The sequence below is a fragment of the Anticarsia gemmatalis genome, chromosome 12 (assembly GCF_050436995.1).
Source record: "Anticarsia gemmatalis isolate Benzon Research Colony breed Stoneville strain chromosome 12, ilAntGemm2 primary, whole genome shotgun sequence".
NCBI classification, from domain to species: domain Eukaryota; kingdom Metazoa; phylum Arthropoda; class Insecta; order Lepidoptera; family Erebidae; genus Anticarsia; species Anticarsia gemmatalis.
In genome coordinates this window covers 8,263,084-8,289,052 of record NC_134756.1, presented here as the reverse complement: position 1 = coordinate 8,289,052, position 25,969 = coordinate 8,263,084, and the positions used below count along the sequence as shown (strand labels likewise).

At 33.2% G+C, this 25,969-nt stretch overlaps 1 protein-coding gene across 2 annotated transcripts; it reads left to right on the top strand.

Moving 5' to 3' along the window:
• Positions 1-1,118: 1,118 nt before the first annotated feature.
• Positions 1,119-25,849, top strand: LOC142977156 (fasciclin-2-like). Of its 2 annotated transcripts, XM_076120896.1 has the most exons (16): positions 1,119-1,356; positions 14,168-14,312; positions 14,679-14,842; positions 15,232-15,365; positions 15,743-15,886; positions 16,196-16,333; positions 16,521-16,658; positions 16,911-17,053; positions 17,188-17,285; positions 17,366-17,513; positions 17,821-18,022; positions 19,896-20,173; positions 21,465-21,591; positions 22,714-22,885; positions 24,331-24,511; positions 25,323-25,849. In XM_076120896.1, exons 1-16 carry the CDS (start codon positions 1,305-1,307, stop codon positions 25,453-25,455), a joined length of 2,397 nt encoding a protein of 798 aa, XP_075977011.1. In that variant the 5' UTR covers positions 1,119-1,304; the 3' UTR covers positions 25,456-25,849. The 2 variants fall into 2 exon arrangements, with proteins under 2 accessions (XP_075977011.1, XP_075977012.1); XM_076120897.1 differs by lacking the exon at positions 1,119-1,356 and having other exon boundaries at positions 14,176-14,312; positions 14,684-14,842.
• Positions 25,850-25,969: the final 120 nt, after the last annotated feature.

The following is a 25,969-nucleotide window of genomic DNA, read 5'->3' as shown; positions in this document are numbered from 1 at the left end:
TAAAAACCCATTTGTAGGTATACTTTGAGTGTCAGAATCTCGATACTCGATAGTATCGACTGTAGAGAATTGCGGTACAGATTTTAATACGAAGACGATAGCTAGGCAGTTGTCGATAGTAGTATCGCCCCGCTGTCCCTTAAGGCGCTTGCTACAATTAGGGGAAAGGTGACCAAAACGGTCGCAACAAGATACAATATGTCCAAAAAGGTTCGGACAATGAGTTCCGAAATGATCGGCATCCCCTCTTTCGTTCGGAAACGTTATTGTCAATGTTTGCCTTTGGTTTTAAGATAATTGTTGTGGTCAGACAATTAGGAAAATTGTTCGGGTACGCAACGGAATTTTCAAATTATTTTTCTAATTACATTGAAGTTTGGTTTCTGCCCACAATGTATTAGACGAAGCAATATTCTAATAATTGCGGTTCATTACAAGCATCTATTATTTATTATTGTGTTACGGTTCAAACATGCAATATTTGTATAAAATACATACCGTGTAGGCGAGAAGTAATAAAAAATTACCCAAAAACCTCATTTTTTAAAATATAATTCCTCAAGGAATCTTATTTAGTGATTCTTTTGTCAGCAACTGGGGTGGTTCTAAGTGAGATCAATCCATTAGGGCGCATTTCAAACATGATTAAGCAGCGTTGCTACTTTTATGCAACCCTTTATGTTACCAAAATCATTCTGCCCGTCTTAATGCTCTTCTTTTCAGTAACAAGGAACAATTTATATAAGTGGGGAGAGCACATTGCTCGTTCATTTTGTGTGTAATAAGAGCCCCTAGATGCTTGAAAGGGTGATTGTACAAAATAATAAAAATATAAAATATCATCCCATTAACAGAAGAAAAGCGATTAAGCTGATAACGCCGAAATGAGCCGCAACTTTTGTTTTGTAAAAATAATATTTAAGACGATGATAAAAATCCGCCTAGTCAGTGATGTTACGTAAGTTCTTTGTAATAACCATTTAGAGCGTCTTAGGTGAGTGGTACTACAGTACATGGGATGACATTCCATTCTACAGCGGTTCAAACGCTCTAAAAATAAGCGTGATGTTTATACTTCAATATTACGTCCCATTTCCGAGCTCACAGTGTCAGTAAAAGAGGCACAAACGTCAGTCGTGTCAAGCCTTGTCCGCATCTGCACGAGCCATAAACAATTACATGATTTGGAACGCAACTCTTTTTTTTCGAACGCATTTGAATATAAAAGGCGGGAAAGTAGAATGTGTCAGTCTTGAACTTTTATCTTTTGTACTGTTTGTGTTTTGTTTTGTAAAATATACAAAATGAAGAAGTATTTTGTTATTTACGTTTCTTTGGTGATTATTTTCTGTAAAGGTAAGTTTTTTATTTTAGTTACGTTTTTGCATGTTAAAATATTTAGAACGTGTATGTACCTACTGTTAAATTGGTATTATTTTATTCGCACTGAGATAATAAGCGATTTTTGAGAAAATGTATTGAGACTTAATTGAAAAATGATGGTACGCATTTAGGAGACAAATTAATTTATCCTGTTTTTTTAATACAAAATGCTTATTATTTTTGTATTTTAGAACAATAATTATTCTAAACAATTAAAAGTGTAGTTATAAAAAATATGGCAAAGTTTTTGATTAATTACATCTAATACTTTCAATGTAATTATATACCCTTATTGTTTTAAAATAGCTCATAACGGATGTATGATATTATGTATCACATGCAAGGCGTTTTTATTACAATCTATACCTACATACGTATTATTCTCATTATAGATAATTTTGTAAGTGGTCAGTCGAAGGTCGCGTGCACCAGCATCGTCAAGGCCAAAGTAATTTCGCTGCAAACAATTTTGCAATGATGCAGGTCAATTATTGTATCAATAGACAATCATCTTAACTGACACTTTGATTTTAAAATGTCACTCGATTGATTGCCTTGCACGGAACTGCGTAATCATTTATTTGATCTTGAACATTCGTTTTCATCACGTCGAATCAATTGGAGAGATTTTTGAACTGAGTTACTTTAGTTATGTGGGTGGCCCCTCTATTACTGAAGTTATATTTCAACTACGGGTACGGGCAATTTGGTCAACCGCGAAACATCTGCTATGTTATAAAAACAAAACATTATTATTTAAAGAGATATATATATAATCTTCATACATACAATTTCATTAATACTCCTAGCCGTACAGTAAAAGACAACATCGTGAGAACACCTGCGAGCGTGAGGATTCTTCCTTCATTCAATTATTACTGTGGCTATACTCCTTTATCCTATAGAACAGCATGTTTACCGCGTATAATTATTTTATAGCAATATACTATTTCTCTAGTTTTCAACTATTCTTGTTTCCACGAATTTTCTTTACATTGCATTGTTACTAAACTTCAACCAAACCGGGGTAAAACTCAAAATAGGGCTGTCAAACTGCGCATGCTATAGTGTTCGGTGTTATGAAGTTTGTGCAACTCAATTTTCATGCTGTCTATCAAACTTGCAACCGTTTCGAACACAACTGCTGTGTGACGCGAGGAAATAAATAAAATTTATTTTCGACATAATTCAATAACTGAGAAAGTTACAGAAATTTTTGTGTGTCACGAGTTTCGAATGAGAATATTTTGCTGGTAACATGTTACATGTAGCATTGTCTATTGTAAAAATGTATTGAACCTCTATGTGGTTGTATATGTAGGTGAGCATTCAGAAATCTCAAATTTTCTTTGAATATTGTTTTTATTTTCGTTTACACCACGACCCAAAGTGTTAGTTGTAAAACGAACTCAAGGATAGTTGTACAGTAGTTGCGTAAACCAGAATACGAAGCTTTATGAACTATAAACGTAAAACATAAGATGTTATTATTGCACGTGGCTGTAGCCGGTACTAATGCACTTAGTTTACTAATGTTTTTCTCATAAAAGAAAAAAGAACTCGGTCAAGTACAAGCCACTTGTGCAATTAGTGTTTTCCACTGCACCGTTGATTTTATCTCTGTGACTAACATTTGAAATTTAAATCGGGCAGAGAATTTTACATTTTTAAATCAGGTCGCTACTTCCTAAATGACTTGCTACTTTTTTCTTTAAATAAAAACGACCACAATTTTAGCGATTAATTTATGATTTTATTACTATTTTCAGTTCAACAAATTGATTTTTTTACATTTAAGATCCTAATTTTTAAGGATTGAATAAATGTCATGGATTTAAGATTTTTTTTAAACTACACAACTATGTACACGAAGTGCTCTAAAACTGTACTTCAGAAAGATTATTTGAGTTTCACAGTAATTTTCCTTTGATCATGTTCAACAGATGTTAGCTACAACTCACTTCCTAAGAGACATGACCTAATCATTTTCTTTAACACTAGATAGGTATATTTATTCAAAGCTCTACCCGCATTATGAATGTTTACTCGACTTTTATAGTTAGTTTAAATATCACGTCGAGACGCACATGTTAATGTTACTGAAACACAATCTTGATTGATTCAGTTATAGTTAACTATTTTGGGGTTTTAATATTTGTTTCTTTATATTCAAATTATTGAGCAGTTTTTTTGTGAAGGAAGTAGCGTATATTCGAAACGAATAGTTATATAAAATACAAATACGTATATAGATATATAGATTAGTTTTTTTGGAATTTCGTCACTTGTTTTCTTTGATAAAACTACGAAACTTTTACAGCGCTCATCATGAATGTACATTATTTTCAATTCACTACTAACATTATTTTACATAGTGCAGTAAAAGTTTCAATAATTTAAGTAAGTAGTAGAGTGCATTAGAGCGAAGTACCAACACTTCGTTCACCGGCAGTAAAGTAACCCATTTCTCAGTGACAATTCCTTACTTTCTCTAAGAAAAGACAAGCAATAAACTTTAGTTTTCCTTTTATTCTTGTGCAAGCACGGACCTGGACCGGCTTAATTAAAAAAATACGATGGAACTTGCAATCTCATTTTATCATTTCGATTCTGAAGTTATGATGTTATAATAGTAATAAAGTGCCATTTTTATTCATCACGGTTTTTAATCAAAAACTTTAGACTGGATTTCGAATGGCAGGGTTTTGTTACGCTCAGTTAACAGCATATACCGTGTCATTTGAATTGCTTTTACACCTACAAGATAAAAAAGTATATTTAACTAAGTATTGAAGAAAAATGTTTTATGAACGCAATAAAGCAAACTTCCTACCGCATTCATATCACAATATCCAGTTGTGTTAGTTACCGTAACAAAATATTTAAAAGCGTAATACTAGTAGCGTGCATCAAACGACAATTTGATGTGTTCGGTCACCGACTAGTTGAGCTCGTTAAGCAGATGTGACGTTATCAATTCCTGAAATTATGAGTCCCATTATTGGTGTCATGGTGCCGCTAAATGGGACGCGTGCCGATGTTTCATTTTGATATGTTGAGGAATGAGTATTTTGCGGTTGTTTTGATGAAAATGCAGCATTCATACATTTGAAATTCGACATGTAATTTCAAATGCCTAAAATAATATACGCATTGCATCATTTGGATCATTGAAACCACTGATGCTATCCGTTTCTAAAATATAATAGTTTATTTATTTTGTTATTCATAATATTAAATTCATTCAACCGTATACAGCTTAATTCAACGTTACCTTTACAGAAATTTGTATTCATTTGACTCTTGATTAAAAGTGAAATTCGAGAGTTATTAATCCATCAATGAGCGCATCTGTAAATCAACAGATTTCCATCAGCTCGCATATTTCGACTCTGCAATATTAAACGTCAGTCAAAATAAAAATCTACGTGGAAATTCTTATTTATAGAAGAACTTATTTTAAAAAGGCTCCGATATTAGGTCGATGTATCTTTCGTTATTTGAGTTTTACGATGAACGGTAAAGGCCGAAACTCAAATACTTACTCCTGATTTGCCCTTATTAAGCTCCAGGACTAATATCGTTTACTAAATTTATTCAATTGGATAATAACGCAGTCTGTTCTTGACTGACAAGGCAGTAAGGAAAGAATGAAGCTGTTAAATAAAATATGCTTTCGAAATATTGGAGTGACTTGCTTTAAAACGAAGGTTACTGTGCTACTTTTTGTCCGAGGTTGGTCTTATATCATAGGTTTTGGTTTAAGAAAATTAATTAATGTACTTTTTAGTAAAATTTGTCACTAATTATACAAATTGATAATCACAATCAAAACAATGACTAACATCACACTTTTACACCAAAAGGTCTGGCTTTTTGACAAAAAAAGTCGAAAAACTCATTCACTAATAGCAAATGTATCTAATTCAGATTTTGGCCAGTACCATTTTATACATTCACCCTACAAAAGAAAGCCTAGAAAAAGCAATTACATGTCACAGTTATAAGTCTATATGTGCATGTGCAGACTTTCAGATTGCATGATTAGAAGACATAAAGTTTAAATGGGGCATCGACAAGCACGATTAATGATCATGAAGACTCCCGACTTAATGTAGAACGTTTGTTACATACAGGCCACTGTATTTATATCTACTGTAGGAATGGACAGTATTTTGGTACTAAAACAACTGTTTCTTAGGCCTCTGCCTTCCACTATTAAAAAAAAACGTGATTTTATGTATGTTTGTATGTACAAGTGTTTCATGAACATTTTGAATCTCATTTTATATTGTGTTAGTGCTGTAGTGTAATGGCTCTGCCTACCTATGGGAAAAAGGCGTGATGTTATGTATGTATGTATTATGTTCCGTGTGAATTTTCGTTTTATAGAGGTATGACTATTAATATATCTGCTGATCATAAGGACTTAGTGTCTACTGCTGTACTTTAAGTAGTCGCTAATACAATAAATGTTTGAAATAGATTCACAATTTGCGTACTAAACCGAATTAAGTGAATATATAAAGTAGATAAAAGTTTGTTTTAAGGCTCTCTAATTTATTTGTGTACTTGCCACAGTTGGAGATTATCCCTCAGTCTAGTCAGATTAGTATTTGCTTAGATAAATATTTATTCCACTGGCTTTGAAGTAACACTAATTCAAAAATCTGGACTGACATTGTCTGACTTTGATGTGTTATTTGAATAAAATAACCGAATACAACATTTTGCGATTTAAAAACTGAGGATTTTATGAAAATTTAAAAGTCTAAAAATGTATCGGTCCGTGAAATATGTATGACGTATGCATATGTTTAGAAATACATTTATATTTCTGAATTTTTTGATTTATGCCACCTAAAGATTGATATAATATTTTCAGATATTTTATTTATTTTAACCTGATATAAACAAAAATGGTATTACTTTAGACTTGTCGCATAAAAGGGTCCTTGCCGTTGCGAGCGGAAGAGAACGAAAGGCTTTCAAGAACTTTAACCCTATTTCATAGTTAATATATTTTTTGTCGAGAATGGTCAAACGAAGATCAACGAATATCTTGAGGTAGGTCCAGCTAAGTGTTTTTTGTATCTTCTAGTTAATTTATTATTATATCAACAATATAGAGCGTTGATTTTTATTTATAAATAAGTCACCTTGAAATATACCGCTAATGTTGATATTATAATAGCGTCATAAATTTGCGGACATAACAAAGCATGTGCTAATTAAAACCAGATGATGGAGTGTTAAATATTTATAGGGAACTTACATAGCCCATGACCTATTAGATTTTAACGAGCATACCTATTTTAGTACCGTTCATACTAAGCTCTATTTTTAGAAACAAAAGGTCTCGAAAATTCTACCAAAATACTCCAACAACTTATTTTATTTTACAAAGCTCTTTTGTAAATCTAAAGATTTGTACATTATATTCTTTATTTCCTTTACCAAAAATATGATACATTCACATTTTCTGACACAGCAGGAAATATCCATATTCTCGCTGGAATCCAATTCGTATCCCATGTCAAGTATTTGACAAAGGTGTTCAAATATATGAGAGGAAATATATATTTTCGTATTAGTAAAGTATACCGTTTTAGGTCGTTTGTAAGTGTAGCTGACCATAAAATTGTGTTTTACGTGTTTATATTATTCCTTTCTCTACCAACCTGTAGTTAAAATAGATACACCAATGCAAAAGCTTATCTTTATTCTTCGCTACTTCTGCTTCTATAGCATGCGAGTACGTAACTTGTATACTAAACCGGTTTTAATGCAATCTTGTAACAATTAATCTAGCCGTTTAAAGACCACCCAGTTTTCCAGACTGTATCCCATCTGGCCCGGTGACTTGGCCCGGCACCGGGCCACATGGGAAAAAAAAGTTTTAACTGGCCCGGTGCTATGTATACCGGGCCAGTTGACACAAATCGAGTGCCATCGTCCCCGGTAAGGGGAGAATAGAGGATACGCCTCGTAATTTGTGAAATACTAACTACTTACATGCATCTATGAAAGGGATTGAACCTATAAATCAAACTGTTTAGTATAAAATAATCAGATTTTATTGTGAATGACGCGATATCAACTTGTGTCATAAATCTCAACCTAAAATAGACTATTATAAGTAGTTTTTTTTTAATTTAAACATAATAACAATATTTTATAATACCTAATACTAAACAACGAAGTCAAAAGTAGATGTTTTTAAATTTGAACATAATAACAATGTTTTTATAATAATACTAATCAACGAAGCCAAAAGTAGATCTTTTTGAATTTGAATATAATAACAATATTTTTTTAATACCTAATATTAATCAACGAAGCCAAAATACTATGAATGCAACAAAAATATTAATAAATACTTATTACATCATACAAAGCAGTTTACAATATGACTTTTTTAAAAACCACGCATTTTTTATAAGCACGCGAAGCGTGCTTTGGTTGTCTTTCTCTTCAATTTCTCTTTGTCTTCAATCCCTTTCTTAGATGCATGTAGTTAGTAGTTATTTCACAAATTACGAGGCGTATCCTCTATTCTCCCCTTACCGGGGACGATGGCACTCGTTTTGTGTCAACTGGCCCGGTATACATAGCACCGGGCCAGTTAAAACTTTTTTTTCCCATGTGGCCCGGTGCCGGGCCAAGTCACCGGGCCAGATGGGATACAGTCGTTTTCCATGCAGTACCTACTAAAACTAGTAATCCCTAGTCCAGATTAACCAATTTATGTATTATTTCATCTCTTGTGTTAGATCTATTGTGACCAGACCGTGACGTGTTTGCTATTCTTGTTTAATTTAGATTGACGCTGATTAACCCATCTGCACCCAATGTCAAAATGCTCACATAATATTTAATTCACAATTTATTTGGGTTATTTATATGGGAATGAATGAATTATGACGTGGCAGTTGTGTTACGTGTCGTTGCACATCTGAATGAAAAATGTCGGAGTTAGTCACGTTGGGATATGAATAAACATTGTTATTTGAGTTTAATCAAATTTAAATAATTTTAAACGTGACATTGAATGCACAATTGTTTTATTTTATTTAAAAAGAAATGTAGCATAAAATCACGCCTTTTCCTCATTGGGATAGGTCGAATAATTGTATACCTATATGTTATGAAGTATAACTATAATTGGTGACTTAGAATGTTGAGCTAAGCGACTCGCGTACTATTACACCTTCTTTTTCATCGTATGCATTACCAAAGGCATAATATACAATGGTCTAATTTACAAAGAACGTCCAAACGATAAACGTAATAGACTTAAAGTAAGCCTAGCCTTATAAGGTTCTTTGTTAATCAAAATAGTAATTGCTACTCACTGCATAGAACATTAACGTTTACGCAATCCATGGAAAGTAGTTTTCCACGGTGATTGTGCAATAATTTCCCCTATCGTTATAAATGATGATACACTAAGGACATACCGCGATGTTTTGATCCACTGCTCGTTTGTAATTGCGTGACAGAAACTAGAACACAATACAACTTTATAATACAGCAATGGATAAATTAATATAAAGCTTTTTTTACGTAACTTCGTGATGAAACAGCTTAAAGGAGTAAAGTCAGTAGTCCAATCAGATAACAAGATATTTAAGACTGTTCATTACAGTCGAACCGGAACGGTCCGACGTCTTTACGAGAAGGATTCACATATTTTAAACACTATTGCGCTATTTCGGTTCGTACTTATGACTCTCACAAACTAGTTAGATAACTATAAAATGTAGTGCTAATACGTATGCCATCAAAAACATTCTGTAAAAACCTCAAGTCTCGCCGTAAAAAGTTGTGAAATCTATATAATACCAAGTCGATTAATCTATTTAGTCTCTACTTAAAGGACCTTCTGTCTTAAGTTATTACGTATGTTATTATCATGCCAATTTAATAAGAAATACTTTTAAAACAAATAGACCGACCTGGCCATCGCATGATTTGATTATTAGTATGTATCACACTACACAGCACGACGAGAAGTTAATGCTCCTGAAATGTTAATGGCGAATTGGTGTTTTCTTGCGATGACCAAGTCGATCTGTTTGTTTTAAAGGTATTTTTTTTTAATTGACATGATAATAACATACGTAATAACTTAAGACAGAAGGTCCTTTAAGTAGAGACTAAATAGATTAATCGACTTGGTATTATATAGATTTCACAACTTTTTACGGCGAGACTTGAGGTTTTTACAGAATGTTTTTGATGGCATCTCACTTCTTTTTGTAGAGCGAACATAAGTCCAATTTGTATGGAAAGACGTATTTTTTTCATAATTCAACATATTTTCCCTATGGGAATGTTGTTCAGTTTCATGGGCTAAACACCCTTACCCACCCTATACCCCCTCCCGTTATGCCTCATATAGTAGGTACCTATTTACACCTATTTATTTTATTTTCTAAGTAACAATAATTCATTAACTGCAAATGTAACCTTGTAATCTTATACATTTATATGGGATTACAAAGTTATTGTTGCAGTTAGTGTATTTAGAAAACTGGACCGAAATTAGAAAATATTAAATTTTTCCCATGATTAAGACACTAAACCCTATCTGTATTCTAAATTTTAAGCTTCTAAGTCTGCTAGAAGTACCTTAGACTTTTGATGATCGGTGAGTCAGTGAGTCAGTGAGTCAGTGAATCAGTGAGTGACAAAATTCAAAATTTTAACAAGTTGTCATTCTTAAACTACGGGTTCAAATTGACTGAAATTTTAAATATACCGTGTTTATACAATGACTTATTAGTTGCTGAAAATCCAGGCTTCTAGTTTTATCCACAACGAAATTATAGGGGTGCAAAAATAGCCCGAATTGCTTCGAGAAAAGGATGTTACGGCCGTGCCGCTTTTTTTTTGCTCGACTTGCGGGGGCACTTCCGTGCCCCCAGATACAAAAGTAAGGAAGTGTAACACTTAAAAGAAATAAAAGAACGGGTTAACTTTAACAAATTAAACACTAAAACCTTTCTTGAGAATCACTCGAGTGGCGAAAACCGATTAAGAATCTGTTTAGTTTACATTTTAAGATTATCGTGAACAGACGGACAGACGGACGCGACCACAGGACTTTATTTTATGGTACTCGTATGTAGTGATTGTGATACTTTCCATACAATTCTACGTGACATTTAAAAACCTGTTAATTACTCATCCAATATTCATAGTAACATTCAGAAACAACTTTGAAGACTGTTATTTTAATTGTTCTTTAATAACTAGTTACATATTTTATGCGTATAATAATATAGAAAAACAGTAAAATGATACTACAAATAACAATATAACGTTTAACAAACAAGCAGTAGCAACGTAATGGGGCTTAATTGAACGTACGACGCGATAGTTTATGTCACTTTAATAATACAAGCCAGACGGTGTTATGACATGGACAAGTGTCGATAATATACCAACAAATTGTTGGACGATTAGTTTGATTACGTGTTTCATGTTTACCACTTATTTCGAGGAAACTGTCGATACTTGTAACGGGTGGCAGTTGTTTTTCTTTACGATATTTGTAAAAGTTTTGGTAAGAAGTATTAAAACATGTTAGCAATGTCAGTTTTCCAAGCAATTTGGCGTACATAATATGAGCGTTGGAATTCCGAGAAATTCTCAGCAGCTCTGGTAGCCCGTCTTACTCGTCTCTACATAAATGCATTTGAGAAAAATGTACAGGCGAATTAAACTGATAAAAATGCCTATGCCATAAAAACTAATAAAGCATCTTATATCATAATTTGGGCCTCTTGGTTTTTCCACAGTTCGAAGTATGATATATCACTCACATAAATGATACTGGTCTAATTTTCAATAGACCAAATCGATCAAGAAATGATCGTAATAATTTATCCCTTGGTCTACAACTTGACAACTGTGATTTTGATTGAAGCGCCCAGGGCATTGACCTCGGGTAATAAAATAAAAACTGATCTACTTTGTTACATATTGTCTGATACGAATACGTAACAAAAAATGCACGTGTTTGTATCACAATCAGCTAATAGAGAATAACTATTCTACAACATAGTACGTACTTCAAGAAACGCATTTAAATAAATGGCTCGTTTTATAGTTTTTTTCGGTTTTCGCCATAAAAATAACGGCAGTAGCTCGCCCCTACGATGTTTACCATGTGCTAATTCCTACACTTGGGAGAAATAACATTAAATCGTAGTGCCGCTTCGAATGCTTTTCCACTAACGAACCGATAATTTAGGGGGAGGGAACTTTTCTTCGGATTTACATTATTTTTACGATTTTCTTTCCTTATTTTGTAGGTTTCGTAATGTATGCGAGCCGCTATAAATATAGTAAGAAATGGGGATTTGAGGGTCGCCATTTGTTTATTTTTTTATTTCGCGCAGTATTTTCTTATGAATTAAGTAACAGTATTATACTCATTTCGGTTTGGCGTCAAAAATGATTTTCTGAAAAATGTTTTTATTATATTATGGTCTGCGTGCGCCAAAGCTTCTATTGCCAAATACACCTTGGGGTATATTCTATTTTGGTGAAAACAATGACCATTAGGGGCTTAGAGGGCGTTAGTAATTCATAATACTGCTACTACTAAACTTCAATCCACAACTCCAACGACCTCAATTATATTCCGACCTTGCATTCTTTCAGAGACTAATTCCCAACACAAATATCATTCATCCACATTGTCGAGTTCACTCAAAAGGACATAAAGTGTCTTAGCTTTTATTATTCTTTACCATGACGCAATGGAATCTTTTTCTTTGAATCTGTAATCTGTTGCATCAATTCGCATTGAGTAGGTATTATGTTACAGTAATCTGAATACTTAATTCTATTAAGTGTAGTTTTCACCCACGTGCTCCGTAATTGAATGACTGTGCTACACTTGTACTTGTATCATTGTAAAAATACGTTAAAGCGAAGATGAGTTTCTTCTAATGTAAAATAAAATATTTCATTAATGATAACGTCAAATTAATTATTTTAATTGCGTTTTTATATTAAAACCTAACCCGCCTAGGCTTCAAAGTACCTACTTTAACTTATCCTTTCCTACGAAATATTCAGCTTTTAATAATGCGGCGCTGCACTCAATAATATGTAGGTTTTTCCTATAATGGGTACATAATTTATATTAATTCCAAAACTGTTCCTAGTATTCATATTAAAAGGTGCCTACGACTACATTCAAGTAATTCGTACAACACAAATTAAAATGACTTTCAATTTTCGCTGAAAGTGAGCAATTTTTGGGTATATTACACGAGCAAAACGAAAGTAATTAATGTAAATTAATTTCACCCGACGAACTTTGTTTACATCATAAAATAAAGTTGTTTACTGGATTCATGCGAAACTATTTAATATGAACGAACGTTTTGTATGAAACATATTATTTAGGAGGCGTACAAAACTATGTTCATATGGGCCGCGGCGGACCATCAAATAGTTTTTGTTTACATAGTTTGTAGGTCATAAACGTTGAGGGCAATTAACTCTCATTGTTTTAAACTGGATGTAATGTGCTGTAAATCCCATGATTCGCCACCATTCTGTGACGTAATAGCTGACAGTATGGAAGATATGAAATGTCGACTTTATAATCCATCTACATCGCTTGGTTGCAACTTTGTACAAGATAATGGTGTTACTAAAAGGTATACAGGTTTTTCAAGTACCTGACAGCATTGCAAAAACCAGTTAGTCTATGCAAATTCTTACAGAAGCCTATTTAACAGTAAACTTTGATTATTTACCATTACAATCCTGTTTTACCACTTAGCTCTGAGGACGATGCAAAAGTCAATAGCCATAATTGGCTGTACATAAAAAGAGCATGAACATACATTACACACATATGTTTTCTTATACGCACCATATAGCAAGTGAATAGCTATAATAACAGTAGCAATAACATCGTTAAGGGTGTTCAATAGGCTCTTTCAATACGTCCGCCCTTATAAGCCTTCGCTATTGATTACAGACGGAGACACAGGTCCGACACAATTTTCGGCCACTCTGTCAATTTTATCTGATTAGTTGTCTGCGGGGATTCAATGTAATAATGTACGAAACGAAAATAATGATTTCTTGGAAGCAGCTTATGTGGCTTTGATGTACGAAACACGGAATGGGAAGAAAGTTAATTGTTACGTTTTTCGCACTGTTATTTGGTTCTTCATTGCTAATAATGACGGAAACTCTTATGAATATGCTTAATTTGTTGTAGCATTACCATTATATAACTTATTATTAAGAAAATGTAACTGCTTGTTTCGTTTTATACATAAACTTTTTCATTACAAAAGTTGGGCAGTTTAATGATATTATATAGTGGTGAGAAATATTTAACCACGATCTAATTCCGTGTGCCGACAAACTCGACTGATCCGATAAATGAACTTATATAAAAGTTTAATATTACGTTACGCGTGGAAAGCGTGCGATTGCGATATTTCCTGACGACTGACTTTTGCCAAAGTTAAATAAGCTACGCCATAAGAAAACTCGCCCAATCTTCTACCCTGAACATAAGGAGATGGGGATTTTTGCGGTACTACTACTTGCCTTGTATTTATTCATTAATATATTACCAGTATCGGAACATGTAATCTTATAAACTTATCTCATTACCAAGTTAAGTTTAATGAAAGAAAAGTAATTTTTAGTTACTTACGATTTGTTTTTCTTACGAATATTTAACTTCCTCTTTTTCACCGCCCAAAAACAAGAAATTTAAAATAACCATTTGTTTCAGATTGTTCCGCGTGCTTCACAGAAAATTCCAATCAGTTGGCATCAGTCAAAACTGGTCAGGTTTTCTATACAGAATGTTGTTGCACCGCACCCGGCTTCTCGGCTAAAGACTTACAATGGTTGGACCCTGAAAACAGAGTCATAGGGTATGTATTTTTAGTCCTTAAGAGACTCATACATTTTTGACGTCGAGAATTTCATAGATCTATAATAGATTTGATTTCCGAGGCTTAAAGTTGAATTAGGTCCCCCTTAATGCAAATATTTGTATACTCCACAAATCAATATTTTGGTTATTTTAGTTTTATTTGCTTTTTTGTAAATGTCCCTGTAAAACCCGTTTACTTATTAAGAACTTACCTTTCTTTTTTGCACGAATAAGCTAGTTTTCAAGTCCTTCATTTTTTACATTCCCTGTCAAACTTAAAATTAACTTATTGAAAACCTACTTTTCTTTTTTTGCGCTAGCAAACTAGTTTTCAAGTCCATAATAAGGAAATTGTTTTCACAAGACCAGGTACAGAATCGAAAGTGTACATCGAAGAGCAGAGATCGGACAGCCAATGTGTTCCGCTGCACATTACAGAGGCAAGCAAACAAATGGCGGGAACTTACACATGTGCGTCCAAGTATCAGGGCACGACGTACACTCAGACGTACGAATTAGATGTATATGGTAAGTTTTAAATGTCTAAAACTGTTTGATTAAAATGCTTTCTCAAATAAAATACTGGTAAGACTAGGCAAAACTGTTAGTATTGAACTTAAGGCAGTATCCAAATAGACTTTCATTGCATATTGCTAAATAATACTTTTGGACTGATTTGTATCTAATTCTCAATAAAGACTGCAAAAAAGGCATACTTCATTTAGCCCTTATTCGAATACTCTTTTATTAATGTTAAGTCTCTAGTGATATAAAGTCTAATCTAGAGTTGAAGATTGATGCTTTATCCTTACAAAAATGAATTTTAATGGACTCAAATTTTAGTTTTAACTATATATTAGCTTACACGAAATAGGCTTAATTAATAGCACTATTAATCTATTTCTTACATTACACAGATCAATTGGTATTCTTCAATACGCAGAAAGAACAATATTTGGTATCTGGAACAGATTCCATGATCAACTGTTCAGCACAAGGCGCATCGACACCTTACGTTAAATGGTACAGAGTAGATGATTCACTAGAAGAGGTAAAACTTCTATATATTTTGATCTTTACATGATTTACTTGTTTTCTTGACATTTAGACCAGACGGGTGATGGTTTACAGTCGGTACTATCGAGTATCAAGAATTTGACATTTAAAAAGTACTTAAAATATTTTAAGGTTCTTACAGCACGCACTACATTTTCATCGTTATTCATAGAACATCTACAGTACAATTGAGAATATGGTAGAGACCAATAAAAATATGTTGTATAAAAAACTGATTTTACAAAATCTTTCTTGACGATTTTTTTGTATTTTCAAAAGATATTACCGAATGTAGATAATAAAATGCACCTAGGTCCCTTTTAATATTTGAGATTTTGCGTTACTTGTGGTTAAGACAAAACTTGTTTCCAGATATACTATGACACGGGAAAATATGAAATGATGTCTGAAGGACTGGTTGTAAAAAATGTGACCCATGAAGATGCTGGTATTTACAGATGTTCTGCGTCTGTACCTATTACAGGCGAAGAAGCTGAAGTTAATATAAATGTTAAGGTACGCAATGATGAAACACTTATTGACGACATCAACAACTTAAAAAAATATTCTTCACAAATTTTAGCATTCAAGGTCCCACATAACTTTGTTTCAAAGCTAAAAACTCTTGTGTATACCGACAGAAGATTAGTCTTACTCGCTGAGATATAATAAACAGCTGAATTTATTTTTCTACTGGGTCTGTCTCTGAATGAAATTAGCAGTTAAACTGAAATATAAAATAAACCAAATTCATGTCTGTAGCTTAGAACTTTAAATACAGAACATCGTGAAGATGGAATCGAATACAATTAATACTGTTTCCAGGTTATGACTATACCAGTAATATCAAGTTTTACAGCATCACCAGAAAGCACTGTAATAGTTGGAGAATCACTATTTATAGAGTGTTCAGCTGAAGGATTACCTGACCCTGAATTTATATTCGAAAAGATTTCTAATACGGTAACTAACTTTACATAAATTATTTTCATTAAAATTTCTATAAACTCTTTAGGTCTTTGATTTTTTTTTGGAAATTTCTGATATTTATCTTTATTTTTTACTTTATTCTCATGTTTGTTTTTATTCATACCAATTATCAATAATTCACTAATACATAAATTAAAAACATTCGTATTTTGTTCTTTAGTCAACCGATAGGAACGCGACATGGGTGCAAGACAAGGGCACGATTCGTTTCAACTCTATTCAAGTAGAAGACGCAGGAATATACGAGTGCTGCGCTAAAAACTACGTCGGGAATACTACCATGGAAATTGAAATTAAGGTATTATAGCGTTTTCCATAGACTTAAAAATTATATTGATATGATTATATCTGTCGTCTTTGTTTCAATAATGTTATGGCCAAATTGCTTTTCAATCAGACATAAATACATATTTCCGCTTCAAGAATTTCACTTCTAGATACCATGATTGCCTTAATAATTTTAGTTTTTTGTACAATTTATGTTTTTTTTTTCAATAATTACACTGAGACTGTTAACAAAAGACGTATATGATTCGTTTGATATTCCCAGGTACTAGTGCCACCGCAAATAATAGGTTTTGAAAACGTAACTGTTCTAGAAGGTAATGAATTACAAATACATTGCTTGACGATTGGTAACCCGCCGCCAAATGTTACGATTACTTATGAAGGAAAGACTTTGGATCAGGAAAAGTAAGTGAAGCAAATATTTAAGAAGTTATTACAGTTTTTTATAGATAATATCGTTAATGCCAGTAATCTTAAAATTTATTCAGTATTTATTTGACTTAATGATAGACTATAAAATGTTTAATTTAATTTTCTAGGGACTCGATCTACGAAGACAATTTCATTGATAATTTCGCAATAATCAGAGTAAATAGGTCTAATGAAGGATATTACATTTGCAATGCAAGTAATGAAGGTAAACATTTTAATTAATTAAATATTTTATGATTAAGTTGAGGATATTTATTTAACTTGTCTTTTTTTTTGTTCTGGCAGTGGATTACCATACGGAAATAATGTACGTGACGGTAAATCATGTGCCATATTTTGAGAAAAGTCAAGAGATTGTATGGGGCTGGAACGGGGAAGGCGTTGTATTGAACTGCACTAACGATGCCAATCCACCGGCTACTGTAATATGGAAGTAAGTGTCTTTTACATAAGGGGTAATATATAGATGTAACGTTAACTGTCGCAATTTTGATAAAGATTTTCCTCCTGGAATAAAACAAGAGCTAGGCTTTGTTTAAATGAAAAGGTTTAAAGCTTATCCGTTCCTTTAAGAACACTTTTCACAATCATTTTCTTTACAGATAATTGTGTTTTATAGCTACATTATCGACTTAAAAAATATTTAAATAATTGATATTGTAACCTAGGTTTGACCCCCTGATCTATTCGCAAATTTCATACCATAACTATGTATAATATAATGTGTTTCTTTCAAACAGGTATACGAAATCACCAAACACAACGACAGATGAAGCAAAAATGAACTTAAATTTAAGTGACTCGCCTGTAATTTACTCGTTCCCGATATCTGACGAATACGCACCGTTCGGTGAATACAAGTGTTTAGCTCAAAACAATATTGGTCAAGCTGCGAAAGATATACAATTGAAAAAAGGATACATACCATCCAAGATCGTAAACGTAAGTAAAAAGTTTATTCATATTTTTTTTCTAAATGTGATGTTTAGTATTTGACAGTTATGTCTAAAGTTACATTATTATTAGCAAAATTTCTGCAATTGTCGTATTAAACACCCACTCTACAATATACCATTGAATAAATTTTTATTTGCCTAAAAGAACAGTGGAGCAGTGATAGCCGAGTGGGGAGCAGTGATAGCCGAGTGGTTTAAGTTGGCACCTCCCACGCAAGTGGTCGCAGGTTCGAATCTGAGGCAACACACCAATGACTTTTCGAAGTTATGTGTGTATTAGAAATAATTATCACTTGCTCTAACGGTGAAGGAAAACATCGTGAGGAAACCTTGCATGCCTAAAATTTGTTTAATACATTTATTGAGGACATGCAAAGTCCCCAACCCGCACTTGGCCAGCGTGGTGGACTCAAGGCCTAACCCCTCCCCCTCGTTTGGGAGGAGACCCTTGCCCTGCAGTGGGACAGATATGGGTTATTAAAAAAAAAAAAGAACGAAATATCTCTTACTTGCGTCAAAGCCTTGCCAAAAACTTGATTTAATAAAAATTCTACTGAAAATTCGTCCCTAGTTCTTGCCTACACACAAAACCTTTTCATACACAGGTACACTTAAAATTGCCCTTTACAGCCTACGAGAATACTCTTACCAATAACTAAGTCATCTATTTAAAGACTGAACTAGTTTATACAAAATAGAGAGCGAAGATAAAATAACGCCGTGACCTTTTCATTCTAACTATAGAACTGTAAGCTCTGCATACATTTCACGGCTCCCAAATTAAGTGTTTAAACGCTTAACTAAACAAATACAAAGATAATTTGAATTACAAATAGATTTTGTTATTGTAAACCACTTCTTTGAAACTATGAAGCTCGTATTTTCATCTACGTTCTTAGAACTTTGTAAGACCTTTTCAAAAATGTTTATAGTTCTTATTAAAAGATTCAAGTTTTGGGTAATTTTAGATCGTTTAAGGTATTTTGAGTATTGAAAGACTCTTAGCTAAAAATAAAATGTCTAAGTACTTTTTATTAAATTTGACTACGTTTGTGTTTTATGCAGTAGGTAGTGTATACGACTGCAGACTGAGCAGATCATAGGGTTTGATTCGCGGGTCGTGCAGAATGCTTCTCACCTTTTCTAATTAATATTAATTTCTCATCAGAAGCTCTAGTTTGGTGACGTGCCCTGTTGATGATGGTAATGAGCTTAGCCCTATAACGTGGGACTAATATTGGAAATGGAATAATAATATTTCATACAGGTATACCTTTATCTTCCGGTATATAGATTTTTTTCTTCTCAGTTCCTATACGAAGTATTTCAGTCAATAATCGTAAAAGTAGCAAAGTTCCTTCAAGTCTGCGAGTAGTTTCACAAGTGGCAATAATTTATTTGTTGTAGCCGTCTATTAAGGAGCATTGTTAGCAATTCATTTTTATTCTGTTTGATGAGAATGAGTACGTCAATATAATTGCAGCATGTATGTCTTTAAGGTCATGTTTATGGTACCTACTATAGAACAATACACTATATAATACCATTACAACTTGAAAGACGTCACAATTTATTACACACTTACACTTACTTAATGTGTGATGATTGATGTCTCCAAATTAATTTAAATTGATACCCCTCTCTTCAATAAGTGTCACACCAACTAGTTGTATAAAAAAATATGACATTTTGTCTTACATTCATACTTGCCTTCCTGTTACTGTTTCTCAGCTAAACCAATAAAATTGAGGTGCAATTTAGCAGATTGATAGATTAAATTCCGGGGACAATATGAGCAACTAAAAAATCGCCGCGCGGCTTAGCTGGTTTTTTTTTAAATATTATATTTTATTTTTCAGGCGTCAGTAATCGCTCCGACGGCTACTACAGCTAGTTTCTCAATCGAACCTCCGACAGATTTCGAAGGGCCTGACATTCTAGGGTTCCAAGCAGAATACGACATAGCAGAAAACTACAATATCACTCATATCCACCGCAACAGAACATGGGCGTTGGGAATAGCGTACAAACTGGAGAAATTGAAACCTAATTCAACGTATTGGGTTAAAATAGCTGCTATCAACAAAGTTGGTACCGGACCCTGGGGAGAATATCTAGAGTTCAGAACTCTTGAAAAGTGAGTATGCCTTCCTTTTTTTTTTTGTTCCTTATATTGAAGCAAATTTTATAGCAAGGTGTCAAACTGTTGCTGGATAACATGATATTTTTGCACGCAATCATTTATTGTGTTAATACATTGTTTTTATATAATATTAGTAGTGTAACCGACAGTTTAAGGTGAGGTCACGGACTCTATTCCTGGGTCAGACAAAGTACTTTTGGTCTATTCTAATTAACATTTGAATATTTCACAAAAGTAGCTCGGAGTTCGGTAGTGCACTCCGTAAATGGCAATTGAGTCCCTTATAACATGGGACTAACATTGTTAATGGCGAAACGTGGATGTACTTCATACACCCCTGCCTACAACTTTGGGTATAAGAGGCGTAATATTATTTTAGAATAACCTAGTGTAGTAACATAACAAAACACCGCCTGATTACACCCGTCAATAGTACAAAAGAATAAAAAAATGTTTACTAAACGAGTTTTTCCTAGCAAGAAAGGTAACGATACGAATAAATCATTATGTCAATACCTTTCGGGCCACAAAGTCAATATCAAAGAACTACGGCATGACCTCAACACCTGTTTGTATAATAAATAGGACCCTAACATACGTAATTACATTTATAAAGAAACATCTTCACAAAAAAGACTTTAACAATCAAATCAAATCTACATTTAGCGGTCTTAATGAACGTGAGTCATTCTCAAGTACCTTATTAGTTTTTTATTCGTAAACTTATTCGTCACTGTCATTAATTCGAATACAATTATGAGTAATGTAATTTTTTATTCAATGATGTGATTATGTTTTAGTTATTTTAATTTTGTTTGACACTTTGACATACACAAAATTATATTGACATTTGCTTAATTTGGTTATAATAGTGTTTGTTAACTTAAAATTAAATTATTTATTTCATCATCACTAATTTTGGACCACCATCGAAGCTGTCAAAAAGCTATGAACTTTGGTAATATTTACGCGTGAGCTGTCAAACCTCACAAGATGCTTTATTAACACAAGTTTATGAATTATGTAATTTTGTCAACACAAATTAGATATCTTATGAAGTTAGTGCTAGTTAGATTATAATTATGTTTTTAATTAATGCTTATGTTGAGGTTCAAATCATTCTTATATTAGAGACGCATTTTATTAATCACTACCTTTTATTCGGTGTTATTTAATTTCAAGCAATGCCATGAATGTTCATTCGGCAGTAAGCAATGACGATACAAAAATTCAATTGTCAAATCGTAGCCAATAGAACTCAAAAATTTTCCAATATATTTTGTAGGGCAGCCCCAGAGCCGCCGATATGGCAAGTGGAGTCGCCCCAGATCCCGCCAGACAACGTGCTCAAGTGGGAAGAACCAGAAGATAACGGTGAACCCATCGACTACTACGCGTTGCGGTATTGTCCGGTATGTATTCACACAGATAACTTAAGTACAATAGAGTAAACCAGGACTCTTATTATCTCTATTCTTAGTCCTTATATATTTTTCCGAGATTAAGATCTTTGGAAAGAGAATCGCGCTACTGATCTCAGTAGCATGATTCTGTACAGTCGGTACTTTTAAGTATCGAAAGTTTTGACATTTAAAATGTACTGCAAAAATAGTTTCTACTGCGCCCGTTAGAGACGCTAGTGAAATTTCCATAGATTTTGCATTGTATGGTGTATGACTACTCTACTGCATCTTCTTCTGCTATATTGTCTTGTTTTCTTGGTGACACATTCCTACAGTCCTGGAACTAACAGTTTCTGGTTACACTGTAGCAGTACCACACAGATATATGACGTTATTAGCCATGCTTGTTAGATGTACGGTGTCATGTGTATCCAAGCAAACAAAATTGATGCGTATCGAAGTTAATTGGAATAATGACGTGCACATAAATCGTTCAACGGCACTTGCAGTAAGAACTTTTTGAATGTAAGACGAAATAATATATTTATCGTCTGTTTTTATATTTTTTTAGAATCTAACTGTTTTACTCATACATGGCTCTTACTTATACATACAGTGTTTTGACACATTCAATCAATGTAGAAACTGCACAGTAAAAGACAAAACGCTGTATAACTAATCAGAGCTTATATGACTTATATTAGTAGAGCAGTAAGTTCTATAGTTTCACTAAACTACAAAATAGTGAACAATTTAGGGCACACACGGGAAACAATTACTTGTAATTTATAAAAAAGAGGTCACACAAAAGTGAGTCATTCATTAAAATTACACACAAATTATCATTTTTACCTCGTGAATCTTTAAATTATGTCACAACTTATGTTGACGTTAAACCAACCAATTATAAATTTATAGCCAGACTTCCAAACTTTATAGACGTCTGCCTATTAGGAATGTTTTAGTTTGCGATTTAGAACTAAATCTTTAAATCTGTTACTCGAATTATTCAATTACCTAATAAAACATTTATATTGAATTCTTCAAGTCTGAAGTCTCGCTATAATAAATCACTTTGAAAACTAAAATAAAATTTAAGAAGAATTTACGAACAATTTTACTTTTCAACAGGTACACATAGAATTAGATGAAGTAGACGAATCTCTATGCAAAGAACATCGCATAGTATCCACTGAACAAGAGCTGGTGGATCTAAAGTTAAACACCACGTATTACTTTGAACTTATAGCGCATAATGCTAAAGGAAATTCCACTGCTGTCAACCTCACACTGGTTGTACCAGGTACGTTTCAATTTTAATAATATAATTATTTAAAAGTATTTATGGGAAACAAAAGCAATAGTGAACGATCCTCCTTTTCGCTAGTTAAAATTCTTCTAACGATGATTTTCAAAACGTTAGTATTCCCATACACATAGTAGCTAATTGTTTCAACTTCTACATATTATATTCTTATGTATACATCAACTTTAAAAAAGCGTTTGATTGAACCTGCTTACTAACAATTTGATATCATAAAGTTATAATATCTAAAACTATAAATACTTTAGCGAACATTTTTAAGCAGAATATGAAAGTCTAGTCTCTTTAGAAATTTAACGAAAATAACTAAGACTACTGGCAAACATTTGCAGAACTAAAGCTAACATAGTTGCTGGAGCTCATTATGTCTGTATCTTTTCTCGGTATAAAAGAGTTTGAGCGAATTATCACGATCTTCTGCGAAAATGAACCACTGACAAAACGTTATATGACCACATTATAGTCCGACAACTTAGTAAAGAGCATGCATGATTTATCTAGATCGTAATAAATCATTTGTGTATTTCTAAAATAAAGTAGTTGCATCAAAAGATCCACACTCAGATGCATAGGTTTGCCGATGTTCTAATTTATGAAATGTGTAGATATGTCTCCGTCAAGCGCGAATATCGCATACCTTTGTATGCAATATTCGCTCTTTACTAAATTGACTATAGGTGATTGTAAAAAAATACCAGTGTCTTATTTGGGCATTTAAGTTTAGTGTATCAAATAATAAATAAGTTGACAAGAATCCGATGTAGCCTTACTCTAATACTTTGGAATTGGAAGCCTAATTACCCGTAGTAAGCTCCTCCCTGATTACTTTTACTTCAAGCTTAGTTTGATACTACAGTCTTAAGGACATTTTTTCGGTAATTGCCCGTTTTATTTTAACTTTCAATAATAAAAATCAGAATACTACTCTCATTACCTGCTACTACCACAACGCCTATCAAGAAACACTTAATCGGCTAATTTGAGGTTATACAATCTCAACGTTTAAATTGCTGGGCTCCGTAAATCAATTAAACAAATTTGACAAAGTTCGTAAAGCGAGATTTGGAATTAATCTTATTTTACTCGAAATTGTTAACGATAAAACGATTTATTAATAGGTACTATTTATAGCACCGAGGTAGCAAAAACAAAATTAAAACATTTACATAACTACTTAAGTCAGATAATTCAGATATAGATACTTATGATAGTCGTTACATTAGCGAATAGCCAAAGCTACCAATAGCTTGGAATAATAGCTTGGGGGTAAAGCCTAATTATAAAAAACTAAATTATAACTAGCAAAAAACTTAAGACATACTTAATGAGCAGTACTTTAGTAATTGAGATAGTAAACCTATTAAAACCGCATAACAAATAAAATTTATTAAAAATAATGATTCAGAAATATGGTTTCCTTACAGCAATGGATTCTTCGGAATCTGCGCCTCTGTTATCAGGCGGGACCATCATAGGTATATCTGTAGTAGCAGTACTTGTATGTTTATTACTACTAGACCTGCTACTACTATTCTGGAGGAAACAAGGCATCATCGCCAGCTGTTGTTACAAGAGTAAGAAGAAACCAAACCCGCTGAATTCACGGTGAGATAATCATTTCCTTTTCATAAAACCATTTATATCAGTCAGCTTTGCTTTATTTATTAGATGTGTGATCTTTATTGTATCTATGTTCTCTTTATCTGATTGTCCAAAATGGCCCGTAGCAAAATGGTTCATTGTTACACAAAGCATGCTGCTTGGGGATTATTAACTCCTTCAATTCATTATGGGTTTCATAATTTTTATTGAAATGACCATCTTTTATTTAAAAATTGTTTCACAAAATTGTGGTATGTATCCCAATTACATTCATCTTGCAAATTATTAAAATCGGTATCCTGCAAATTAGCTGTCTAGAACTCAAGATTCGGACCAATTATCAGCAACTGTCAGGCAAATCAAATCAAAATTTATCGAACCATTCCGAATTCAATCAAGCGAAGTCCAATCTCTAAAAAGATTAATGAAAATTTTGGAAATAATTTGTCTGAATTGGCGTCACCTTAACCCCGTTCCACTGACGTCTATTTGTCAAGGTTTTCGCAGACTAGCCACAGTCTGCAGTCGCTACACCAAAATATTATTATATTTCTTATATAACATAAGTATGTTTCATTATGATATAATATGCGTCGAGAGATCTTGCACGTACTCGCTATTATTTGAATTCAAGAATAAAAAACAGACAACAAGAATAGCCATATTCTTTACTACTCTTATTCACGAATACGAGCTGAAAGTAATCTTATGTAAAAATACAAACGATACATTCAAATATAAATACCACGCAACAATAAGTTGTCGGTCTGTAAATTCTGAAATCATGTTGAGCCGAAACCTATTGATTTTTCAGTGACAAGAAAGGTCTGTTGAAAGACAACGGGGAGAGCACAGACGATACTTTGAGGAGGCCTAACAATGGCCACAAAGAGTTCGAATACAATAAGACCACCGGCATTATTACCGGAAAACATTCCTCGGTATAAAACAGAACATTTTAAAAGGTTTAGGTTCGATGTGGAACCCGCGATTTTTTCATTTTAACATCTTATTATAAAGATAAAATACAATCCACATTGGGTAATAATGAATGATAATTATACTTATTTTCCGACAACTTGGTAGAGAGTCTTAGCATGCACGATTCATCTAGTTTGTAGTTGAGACTGCTGTGTAGGTGATAGGCCACCGTCAGTTTCATAAGCCTGCGGGTCACTAATGTTCTAAACTCTGAATCTTATGAACCACCAACGGCTGCGAACCTTGCTTGCGAGGCTCTCTAAAAAATTCTTGGACTTATAGTTCATTTGCGTTAGCTTAGAAAAGCTTATCCTAAAACCTGATAAGCTTTTCTTTTTCCAAAGATGCAACTTTCTCTCTGATCTTGTATATTTTGCAAATAAAGGCACAAGATTTAAAACTTCCTCCAAGTTTTGGTTGAGACTAGTTTTAAATCTTAAAAAAATCGCTCGGTTCCACATATTTAAGCGGTAAGTAAAA